Source organism: Netta rufina (assembly GCF_964035555.1).
Source record: "Netta rufina genome assembly, chromosome: Z".
Classification (NCBI taxonomy): domain Eukaryota; kingdom Metazoa; phylum Chordata; class Aves; order Anseriformes; family Anatidae; genus Netta; species Netta rufina.
Genome location: NC_140126.1, coordinates 39,051,194 through 39,063,423, shown reverse-complemented (window position 1 = coordinate 39,063,423; position 12,230 = coordinate 39,051,194). Strand labels below are relative to the sequence as shown.

The 12,230-nt window shown below is 44.1% G+C and overlaps 1 protein-coding gene across 3 annotated transcripts in view; it reads left to right on the top strand.

Moving 5' to 3' along the window:
- Positions 1-3,927: 3,927 nt before the first annotated feature.
- Positions 3,928-12,230, top strand: part of UBQLN1 (ubiquilin 1) — a 28,165-nt gene continuing 19,862 nt past the window's right edge. For all 3 annotated transcript variants that reach the window (XM_084304723.1, XM_084304722.1, XM_084304721.1), the window contains exon 1: positions 3,928-4,297. In XM_084304723.1, the coding sequence (XP_084160849.1) occupies positions 4,121-4,297 (177 nt within the window). In that variant the 5' untranslated portion in view covers positions 3,928-4,120. The remainder of the gene's footprint in view (positions 4,298-12,230) is intronic.

The window sequence follows — 12,230 nt, the reverse complement described above, 5'->3', positions numbered from 1 at the left end:
GCCTTTGCCAGCTCTTTGAAATTATTTTCCAAATGCTACATTCCCATGAAATGATAGATACCTGGGCCTGATGGTGCTCTTTCAAAACTGTACATTGTGACCACATATAACTGCAGCATCTTGTCCTATTCTGTCAAACACTGCTAGGTGGATGAAAGTAACCTGTGTTTTTAATAGTTTGAAAGAAAGCCAACAAAACTGATTCTGGCAAGAGAAGGCATTTTTCATTATCTGCTGCTCCATAGGAAATACTTACCAGAACAAGACAGACTTCTTGGTCAAGACAGTGGTGCTTTTAAGTTTAAGCTGTGACTTTTTTCCAACAGGTTTGTATTTGTAAGCAACTTTAAATTAGGAAATCCAGAATATAGATCTCCTCCTAAAATCCAGTCAGTTTCCAGGTGCTTTTAAATTGTTAAATTATATGTAGAGGTAAGAATTCAAAGCTGTATTGCTTCAGATGTCTAGAAGGTAAAACCCAAAAGACTGGCTACAAGCTACGTCATACATTAGTATTCCTGTAAGTTTTAATTTACTATTCTGTTTGTATTTTACATTTTTTTTTTTCTCCTTGCTTTCTAGGGCTATCAGTAATCCCTGCTTCACCCCCCCCCCCCCCCCCCCTTCCAGCCTTGTGGAACAAACCTGTTTCCTGTACTAGTGTTTGACATAAATGAGAATTTGCTTGTATAATACTTGTTGATTAACAACAGAAGGATTTTTTTAAAGAAGTATAAAATGTATTCTAAAAGTGCATGTTCGTTTAAAAAAAAAAAAAAAGTAACTTTTGTGTTTAAGTGCTAAAAACACACATTTCTAACTGGGGTAAGGCTGAATGTAGTTTTCATTGTTCAGTGCATCTCATCTTGATCCTCTGTATTTGCCCTTTGGGGATCTGCATAAATTACACAAATTATTTAATGAGCTGAATTGTTCTCTACTCTGTTGCTCTTGCTCCTACAAGTTTTGTATGATATCTGGACAAAAACTTTCTATTTTCCCATATCTTGCTTCTTTTACATTTGTAACAACTGAACGTTCATGAAGACAAAAATGCTTTTCATAGTTGTTGCAACCTGTTTCAGGAGAGATACTCCCACTACGCCTTCTTATGAAAAATCAGCTGTTCTCTTGCTGTTTCTTTCCCATAATGTGTCATTTTAGATTGTGAGTGACTTAATTTACTGATAGGCAAACTTCTGATTTCCTGTACAAATCTTCAACAATATTTTGCTTGTCATAGTTGCTTTGAAAGAAAGGGAAAAAAAAAAACACAACCCCCCTGTGCATTTAAAAAAGAAAGTATCATCAGAATCTCTTAAGTGAAGGTAAGGTAATAAAGAAGTACAAAAACTAAAAGGCTCCTATTTATTGAATATGCTTAGGTTCTGTGCTACCTTTAAGGTAGGTGGTTAAAACAGTAAGACAGAGAAGTTTCCTGTACTAAAATTAAGAATAGTAATAAATTAAGTGGGGGGAGGGGGGAGAGGAGGAGGGGAGGACTGAGGTGTCTTTGCTCAAAGAAAAGCTCCACACAATACAGATTACAGAGACCAAGAGCCTAGTGGAAAGACCAAAGCACAGGATATATACAGAGTAGAGATGGAGAAATAAATTTCTGACCTGTATGACTACAAAATTTTAGATACCCAAAAAGATTGTGAATCAAAACAGCAAAAATAAGAGTGGATGGGGCTTCGGTAGTATAGCACAATTGGAAAATGCCTGTTAACTACTCAGGAGAATAAAACAGATGAACAGTTCAGAAGCTCAGGGCTTTGTTCCTGTGCAATGCTACTTTTATGAAAATCTTTAGTGTCTTCCAGAGAGTAAAGATAAATCCCACTGAAAGTGAGACAACAGCGTTTTATTTGTTGGAATTACTGATGAGCTGACAAGGATGTTGCCCTCTGATTCAGCTCTAACAACGCACTTTGCTCGTGGTTTGCTGTACTAAAGGCAGCAGTGTATCCATGCAGGGAGCGCCATATCAGCAGCAAAAGATAATCGTTGTCTATCTGGTAACACTTCAGCATGCAGCTTTTATTTAACACCTTTAGCTGTGCCTAAACAAAGAACCCTAGCCTTTGTTCCAGCAAATTAGGAATGGGAAGCTTAATAGGAGTGTATTCTTGTAAAGGTCCCACAGGAGTTGAGATGTATGCTCTTTCTCTTCCCTTATTTATTAAAAACTGATTACCAAGGTATTTGTGTTATGTTTTGGCTTTAATATTCGGAAATGTAGGGAATGTTATGTCTAGTTTATATGAAAACTTTGAAGCTCTTGCATGTATGCTTTACTGTACTTAGACCACATGAGACCTTGTCTAAATTCAAAATTTTATCACTAGCTCCAGGTAGAACGTTAGAGTTTAGCTAAACTGGGTCAGGACCTTCTACTGATATTCTTAATTTGGTTCAACTTGACTTCAGCCAGTATTTTCATTTTGATGCAAAATAATCTCTAGTTGCTGTGAACTCTTTTTTGTTTTATTTTAAGCCAATTTAGCTGACTGCACTTGTTTAAATCAATTACCTATGGAAAAAAATATCAAACTGGAGATGTCTAGTCAGAGTTGGGAATTAAACTGAACTGCTGCAGTAAGTACTTTGATAGGATTGTGAATTAATGAAGGAAAGCTGTACAGATGGTTATAGAAAGGTGAAATAAAAGCAAAGGTGGGAGAAAAGGGGAAAGATAAAAACAAAGAGGAAAGAAAGGATATTATTGAAAAACGTGGCAACCTAAGGAGGTGTAAGGACTTTTCTGTGTCGTTTTCACTTGTCCATGCATTGTGCATAAGTTGCATTCTGCATATCTCACTGCAAACACATGCATGTTGTCCTGTTTCAGGGTATTTTCCATTTCGATGCTTCCAGTGTGGGCAAATGAACACTGTTACTGCTGTTATCTGTACCGAAAAAGATGAAGAAATAACCATTCTCTGTGAACGTTTCCTTGGCTCAATTAAGAGCTTTTTATAAATTCAAATTATTATTATATAGGAATTTGTAGTATTGCTTGTCTGTTAGGTGTTTTCTGTAAATAGCACAGATGATTATTAGTCTAACCAGGAACCCTCAGCTAACCTAAAGCGGGTAGCAGTTGCGCTAGTTTAGTACAAACCACGCTGCAGTACCCCTACAGTCAGCGAGAGCTATTTTATCTATCAACTAAGAACAGCCCCGGATGAGGCACATCTCCTTGCACTTTGATCGGATTGATTTCTGCCTGAAATCCCTGCTTGGCTGCAGTGCAAAGCGCTGCTGCACCACAACCCTGGGCCTGCCAGCTGCTGGGCAGGGCAGCACAGACTCGCTGGGGCTGGAAACGGGACAAGCGTGACGGGAAGCGTGATTTTTTTCTTTCTTTTTTTTTTTTTCTTTTTTTCTTTTTCTTTCTTTTTTTTTTTTCTTCTTTTTTTTTTTTTTTCCCTTTCTTTTTTTCTTTTTTTTTTTTTGTCTTTTTTCTTTTTCTTTTTTTTTTTTCTTCAATGGCTGAAGCTCTTGGACCAGCCCAACTTGGGGTGTCCTGCTGCTGTCAGCTGTTCTAGAACCTTTTGTCAGAGTTTTACAGCGCTTTGGTAAAACAAACAAGCAAAGTTGAAGGTTGGAGGCACCCTCAGCAGGTGCCGATAGCTAAACCTCGCCGCTGCCTTGGCATATGTATTTATTTATGACACATCTATTTATTTATGACTTATTTATTTATGTATTTACTGAGGATGCTGTGACACACCCAGCTACCACAGCCCGCCCCTTCCCCGCCCCTCACGGCGGGCAACGGGCGCGGCCCCCTCACCCCACCCCCGCCCCTCCCCCCCGCGCATGCGCGCTGACAGAGGCCCCGCCCCGCCCCGGGCAGCCGTCTCCCCTTTCTAGTAACTTCCCCGGTGCGCGACGTCATCAGCGCGCGCGGGCGGCCGAGCCGGGTGTTTCCGCCCGCCGCTGAGGGAGCCGGAGCGGAGCCGAGCGCCGAGCGGGGCGGAGGCTTCGGCCGGGCTCGGGAGGTTCCGGCGGGGCTCGGGTGGTTCCGGCGGGGTTCGGGAGGTTCCGTCGGCGGCGGCAGCAGCAGCAGCAGCAGCAGCGCGCGAGGGGAGCCGGCCCGGGCGCGGCCGCCATGTCGGAGAGCGCCGAGAGCCCCGCGGGGCGCCGCAGCCCCCCGGGCTCCCCCGGGCAGGGGCAGGGGCAGGGCCCCGGGCAGGGCCCCGCCGAGCCGCGGATCATCAAGGTGACGGTGAAGACCCCCAAGGAGAAGGAGGAGTTCGCCGTGGCCGAGACCAGCAGCGTGCGGCAGGTCAGGGGCTGGGGGCTGGGGGCTGGGGGCGAGGGGCGAGGGCTCCGTCCCCTTCCCCTCACCCCCCTCAGCGCCGGGGCCTCCCGGGCTGGTCGCGAAAGGCCCCGGGCGCGCTGGGTGCCTGTGGCGCACGCCGCGGGAGGGGGACACCTGCTGAATCATCGGCTGCTTCCTGCCGGCTGCTGCTCGCCTTGGCTTGGGGGCTGGCCACGCGGCTCCTGCCCGCCCGCCTGCACGGGTCGGAAGGCGGCCGGTGTGGGGAGGGGTGCGGGCAGGGTGGGTGCGAAGCTGGGGGGTCCCTGCGGGTGGGGGAGGGAAGGCGTCGCCACGGCAAAATGCTTCCCAAAGGTGAGGTTCCCGCAGGGCGATCCGGAGCTGCTTTCGTTTTCAGTAGGGTTTGCTTAAAACGTACCCTGAGTTTCCTTTGAACGAGGCAACCTTTTGGCTTCACGTTGTTTTTCTTGTGTGTGGTCGGTAACTGCAATCCAAAAATTGTTAACGTGCACCGGTGTCTGGATACAGTGCCTGATATCGTGCCTTAGGGATGAGACAAAAGACACAGTTGTGGCTATCGGGGCAGCACAAAAGACGAACTAAACGCTCCCGAGCATAATGTGCAGTGGCAGCACCTCGGCTGAAAATCAGACTTTTGCTCCACCTAGTCGCTGTAAAGAAACAAAGTGATGCTTTTTTTTTTTTTTCTTTAAAGTTTTTCTCCTTGGGTCTGTTGTAGGTGTTTTTTTTTTTTTCTTTTTTTTTTTTTTTCTTCCCTGTCAGCATTTGGCTTGTAAGAATCCCAGACGCAAGTTTTATCAAGGCCTTCGCTCCCGCTGCCAGAGGTGTTTCTCTCTTATCTCCACTGGTCTTCTGGCAGCCGCAGCACTGCATGCTATCTGCCACTCTGTCCGCAAGCTTAATCTAGGCGTTTCTCCCAAAGGTAAAATGGCTGTGTTTGCTTTTGATGTTGTCCACTGCTTTCCCAGAAATCTCAGCCAGAAAAAGGTACTTTGTTTCTCTCTTCTCCCTGCATGTGTGAGCAGCGTTAATGCAGTTGCTGTAAAGTTCTTTGCTTTTTTTTTTTTTTTTTTTTTTTTAATAAAAGGGTTCATATGCTGGATCCAACTAAAAGATCGTGTTTGTCCTGAAAAACAGTCTGATTGTGGGTATTTGGGTATTTCAGGAAGTATAAATACACTTACTTAAGGTGTGAATTTTGTAGGATATCTTTAACAAGATTGTTTCAGATGTGGATGCCAATTGAGGTTTCTGTAGTGGGCAATTGTCTCAAAAACTGAAATAGACGAGCAAGAAAGAACATAAAACAGACATACATTTTTAGGTGATTGACAGAACATGCTGCTTGAAACATCTTCGTTGTCAATATGTCTTAAACTAAACATTGTACTGCAACTCTGTCGGATACATGTACACAGATCAGATTCACAGTTATGTCTTTGTTCCCATGAAATAGGATTGTCCATGGGGGTCCACTGTTTGCTGTGAGTCCTAGACGGTGCCCCAACCAGCACTAAAAAGTGCACCGTCCACTAGTGAGTAGTATCGTGCTGTTTTTCTTAACCTGTAATCATAGACTGTTGTTAATAATAAGCGTCAGCAGTAAGTGCGATGCTTCTAGAGTCAGCCCTGAAAACAGGTCAGTCTCAGATACAGAACAAGTTGAACATCTGTTCAGATGTGCCTGGGATCAGTAAGTGTGTGTTTGTTGTTACGGATGGGCCATCCAGGTCTACCATATTCGCAGGAGGAAAAAAAAAAAGTGCTAAACGCATACAGCAAAATAAAAACTATTCAGTGGCATATTTCAATAGCTGACATTATGGCTTTGTGAGTCGCTTATTTGTTGGCCACTTTCAGTCTGCTGCCAGAATAAAGCTCCTTTTTTTTTTTTCTTTTTCTTTTTTTTAAGATAAATACTTAGAGCTATTGGGGCCAAACATGGGGTTACACAATATGTATCTTATGTTGCTCTGTTAATCTAGAATCATAGAACATCCTCGTTTGGAAGGGAGGGGCCTCTGAGAATCACCAAGTCCTACTCCTGGCTCCACACAAGGCAGCCTAAGAGTTAAGCAATGTATCTAAGAGTATTGTCCAAAGGCTTCTTGAACTCCAGCAGGCTCGGTGTTGTGACCACTGCCCTGAGGAGCCTGTTCCAGCACCCAGGCACCCTCTTGGTGAAGAACCTTTTCCTAACACCCAGCATGGAGCAACTTTAAGCCGTTCCCTTGTATCCTGTCAGAGAGAAGAGTTTCCATCTCTGCTCCCCCTCGTAAAGCTGTAGGCAGCAATAGGGGGATCACCTCTCTGCCTTCTCCAAGCTGAACACATCAAGTACTCTCAACTGCTCCCCTGAAGTCACAACCTCTCAACCCTTTACCATCTTTGTTGCTTTCCTTTGGACACCTCTAATAGTTTAATATCTGTTTTATGTCATGGAGCCCCAAACTGCACACACTACTTGAGGTGAAGTGGCACCAGTGCTGAGTATAGTGGAACAATTGCTTGTTTTCGTGGAGTAGCCATCCTGTGCTTACTGTACCCCAAGATGTGGTTGGCCCTCTGGGCAACCAGCACATATTGTTGACTCAAACTGAGCTAAACCATGAGTCAGAAGCCTACATCCCTCTCTGCAGGGCCGTGCTCCAGGTGTTTGTCCCCAGTCCTGCATGTACATCTAGGATAGCACCATCTCAGGTGCAGGATCAGGAATTTGATCTTATAATTTTAATGTGGTTGGTGATGCTTAGTGCTCTGATCTCTCAGGGTCTCTCTTTATGGCCTCTCTACCCTGAAGGGAATCAACAGCTCTTCCTAATTTAGTATTGTCCACAAACTTGAATAATGTGTGCTCAACTCAACGTAAACCAGGTTTGCAACTGTTCTACGTCAGGGAGGATTTTTCCCATGTTGGAAGACCTCAAGAACACAGGAATTGCTGTTGCTGCTTCTGTGTTGTGCATCCAGAACAGGCAGTAAGCAGGTTAGAACACAAAATAGCTTCCAAGTGCAAAGCTGCTCTAGGAAGTTAGTTAATTGCAAGTGCCACACATCTCTCTTTTTTTTCCCCTTCTGTAACTGTTTGTGCTGAGCACGTTTGCTCAGTGTAGACAAGGAACGAATATATCCTTTCTTTGACTGTGTATGATAGTGAATTTGCAGGCCTGTAGAGTGCTTTGCGACAAGATTTCTATTATGTAGGTGAAAACGAATACTTTTGAGCCTTATGACTACGAGTTCCCATTCACTTGAGCTCAGTAAAACTGTCCTCTTTTTTTTTTTTTTTCTCCTTTGCTTTATATTGTGAGTTCATGGCAATAAAACGTTTACAGTTCTTTGGTTAGCAGAGCTGATTTAGCAGTGTGTTTTGTTAAAGCACATACATGAAGAGAAGGCGTAGTCACGTTAATGAATGCTCACATCCTAATGCGAATGACTTTGGTGGTTTGAGTGATGCGGTGTTGGAACTGGTTATATGAAAAACAATGTGACTTCATCCTTTACTCTCTCTTCACCACAGGGCAATATTGGAAGAGCAAAAGCTTGCTGAGATTTACGTTGTGCTACTTGGAATGCTAAGTGTTAAAACGTGCGTCGAACCTTGTTCGAGGTTTTATTATTACAATTGGTTCAGAGTTGCTCTCCAGTGATGTGTATGCAGACTGCAAGATGGGAAGATGGGCAGAGTGCAGTCTGCAGTAGTAGCATGTTTATCAGCTTGTGTTTTTTAAACTAATTGAATTATGTGTGTTAATGTATACATCCTGTTGGGACTCTGCTTCTTGACAAGTGGAGATCTCACAAAGTTCTATTCTGTGATCAAAACTTGAGTGAAATTTATGGTCGAAACATTAGATACATAAATCCTGTATTTCAGATTTGTGCCTGCTGCTACTCGTAGTCTTGAAGAGGCTATATTCTACTTACAAAGATCACACAGGTATAAAGGTGTTAAGGGGAGCATTGTGTAATTGGGTAGTGGAACATCTTTCCCAACTTACATAAGCTTTTAACACTTGATATGATGTTTTCTTTGATATGATGTTTTCTTTCATAAGCGCAGGTTAATTTTTGTTCTTCAACCTAATCCAGTTCTGTCTTTGTAGTCAAGGGTTACTGAATGGTACAACCAGAATAAGATGAGACCACATATGTTATATGCTGTTCTTTCTCAGTATCGTGATCAAGATTCCTGTTGTCATTCAAGACTCTTGAGTATATAAATTGTTCAGCTCCAAAGTTGAAGCATTTTCCTTTCCATGGTTTTGTGTCTTGCTGCATTTAGACATGTTATCAATGTGTCTGTATGACTCTTCGTGGACTTTTCCATATACTCTGATTATTCACAATCTTTAAGGTCCTTTCCAATCCAAATCATTCTCTGACTTTGTTTCTGACTTTTTTTTTTTCTACTGCTCAGAGTTGGGAAATATGATTAAAGTTGGTTTAGAACAATGTCAGGCTGCTGTGGTGGGCTGCCACGTCCCACCACATGTGCTCTCACTCTCCCATCTCAGCAGAACAGGTAAAGATATCAAAATGAAGAAAAACCCACAGTCTGTGGATTGAAGTAAACACAGGGACATTGCTGACCAATTACTGTTGTGGTGAAAGCAGACTTGGCTTGGGGAAGATTAATGTGTTGCCAGTTGCACAGAGCAATGAGACATAAGAGCAAACTAAAAGCACCTTTTTCCCCACTCCCTGCTTCTGCCTCCTCTGCCTGAGCAGTGCAGGGGAATGGGGAATGGGGGCTGCAGTCAGTCCCTGATGCTTCATCTCTGCCACTCCTTCATGGTCACTCTTTGCCCCTCCTCCCCATGGGGTCCCTCCCATGGATGCCGAACTGAGCCTGCAGGGGCTGCCCACAGGCAGCAGCTCCTCAAGCACCGCTCCCACACGGCTCCGTCCCACGGGGTCCATCCATCCATCCCCCAGGAGCAAACTGCTCCAGCACGGGTCCCCCACGGGTGGGCAGCAGCTCCCCCCAGGAGAGGGGGCTTCTGTGGGGGCTCTCCATGGGCCGCAGCCTCCTCCAGGCCACATCCACCTGCTCCACCGGGGGTCCTCCACCCATGGGGGGGCTGCAGCGTGGAGATCTGCTCCATGTGGGACCCATGGGCTGCAGGGGGACAGCCTGCTCCACCGGGGTCCTCTCCCTGCACAGGCCGAAGGGGAACTGCTGTTCTGTACCTGCAGCACCTCCTGCTGCACTGACCTTGGGGGTTGCAGGGCTGTTCCTTACACATTTTCTCACTTTTCCAGTCCTCTGTCCCAGCTGCTGTTGCATGGCAGATTTTTTTTTCCCTTTCTTCAATCTGCTTGCCCAACTAGCATTGCTCCCTGGCTCAGCTCTGGCCAGCAGCAGATCCCTTTTGGAACTGGCTCTGACCTGGCATGTTGTAGCTGCTGGGCTCTGCTCACAGAGGCCACCCCTGCAGCCCTCCCACCTAACTCAACCTTGCCATGTAAATCCGATACAGCTGCTATTTGGCAGAACAAAAACCTGAAGAAGAAGGTATGTTGTCTTTCCTGACAGTTGACTTAGTTAACTGGTGTTTCTGACTTTCATTTATGATACTTATCAAGTGTTTTCTGATAAATGATTGTCAGAATACTATGAAGTATTTTGTGTGCAGATACTTTTATGTAGAATACATTTCATTTTGATGCTTTTGATTTTTGAGCTGTCCATGTCAAATAGTGCCCAATACAGTGCTGGCCTTCCTCCTGTGGATTTCTGTGGGTTTGTTCTGCAGTCATCGGTCATCCTTTGCTTTGGAGTAGGGAGCATGGAGTTGTAAAAGATTCTCCTGTGTACTGTCTGAAATTGTGAAAGCCTGAGAAAATCCTAATGGATTAATTAATACCTGTTGTAGAGGTAACATGGTAAGATGTTCTGTATATTTGAGCCGGTCAGCATCTGAATCTAGTGACTACAAACCTTGGCGATGTAGTGAGGTTACTAACAGTGGGAGTAAGGTTTGGTCAAAATTTTGAGAATTGGGGATTACGTGGTTACATGGAGAAAAAATCTGGTTTTAGACTTCTTGATGGTGATGGGGTTAATAGCTACTTATGCGTGACAGACCTAGCCATCATGTCTGTCATTCACTCCTGTTTTATGTTCTCTATCATATTAAATTTAAGGCTTGCTCAAGTCAAATAATTTAGAGATATTTACCTGTGTGGTCAAGTGAGTAATAATTCTACCGGCAGTAACTCACACGGTGGTTTTTCCTCAGGAAAAATAAATGTTGCCTGAGCTCTTTGCAGTGAAGTTGAAAAATGTGACGTCTTAAGCTGTCCCTTGTGAAAAAGCAACTACAGGGTAAGCTCTCAAAAAGCAGCTCTACTGCACAAATCACAATTTGCATATAGTCCTTTTATGCCCTTTTCCAGTCTCACTGACTTGCTAGAGAACAGTCTTGTTCTGCTGAAAGCACCATGGTTTCCATCAGCAGGTTGCAGAGCTCTTTTCCCTCAGAGGAGGGAGGTGCCGCTGATCATTTCTCCGAAGTCATTGCACAAAGAAGCGGAGTGGCTTGCTGAGGTTTGCCTGGAAGCGAGAGAACTGGCTATAACACGAGTCCTGGGTATTTCCACTAGATTGCACTGCCCCGGTTTTCCTTTCTGGACTTGTTTGGCTTGTAAACTCATCAAGAATCTGAATTTGTTTCTCAGAATTACTTTTTTGTCAGTTTGATTTGGTGTAAGAATTTGAGGCAATAATTTGATTGTGAAACTAGCACGTGTAATTGATGAGGGCAAGGGCAGATAGTAACTTTCCATCAAGTCAGGACAGACAGAAAAGGGTTGTGTGGAAGCCTGATTCTGGGTGCACTTTCCAGCTCTGCTTTGTCTGCTGCAAACAGTGGGCTCTGCCAAACGTGCTTTGCTGTCCGTAACCACGAATACTTGTCCCCCTTCCGGTACAGCGTCCAAGAGTTGTGCAATGAAAACTCCCTTTTTGTCGATACCCTTTCATTCACAGTCATAAGATCACCAGATATGATTCATCAGGATAGGAGACTGTGGCTATCAGCAGCTGCATTGCCGTGCGTGCATTTATTTGGTTCTTCTGGTTCCTCATCTTGGGTTCGGTGTACGTGTAGCCACTGATTCTGTTGTACAAAAGGCAATATGTATGTAACAGGGCTGTTATTTGAGGGACTGCTGGGAGTCTAAATTGCAGTTCTGCCATTTAGATGCAAACCTTTGCTTCCTTGTTATCCGTTACCAAGCTCAAAACAGTTTGGTTTGGGAAGAGTGCAACTTTGCTTTTTTATTGTTACCCAGATAAAGTTGTAGCTTAGTATTTTCAAAGCAGTTGCAGTTTTCTGGAGCCTCCTATACATGGGTTTTCAGCAGTAATTGGATGTTAGTTCCCTGAGGCCTCTTCCAGACTGTTACTGTAATTTAATTTTTCAGTATGTTGCATTAAGTCAAGGTTGAGAGGATTTGAATTTTTTTCCCATTGATCTGTTTTCTTCCTTTTATAGTTTTTACACAGCGTTTTCTGGAGGGAGTGGGTAGCTCCATTGTTGCTGATTTTGATGGCAGAGAATGAGTCAGCAGAAAGCTTTTGAATCCTAATGTAGTAAGACATCAAAGTACGGTTTGCATTTTTGATTTTTACTTTGCCTGGAATAGCTTTTTAAGGGACCCTCCTAGACAAACTTGTCAGATGATGGGAGGTTAGTAGGTTAAGGTGTAAAGTATGGATGTGCTCTGCAAAGTGACTGCAGAACAGTCTCTTCTAGTCAGCTTTTGTAGTTCATGTATATTCAGACACATGGGCTTTGCTCAGTGACAAAATATTTACTATAACTAGCTCATGTAGGAATTATGCAAGTTGGATTATTTTCATGCTGGTTCAGGGCTGGGCATCAACAGTGTTGTTCACCTGAATGTT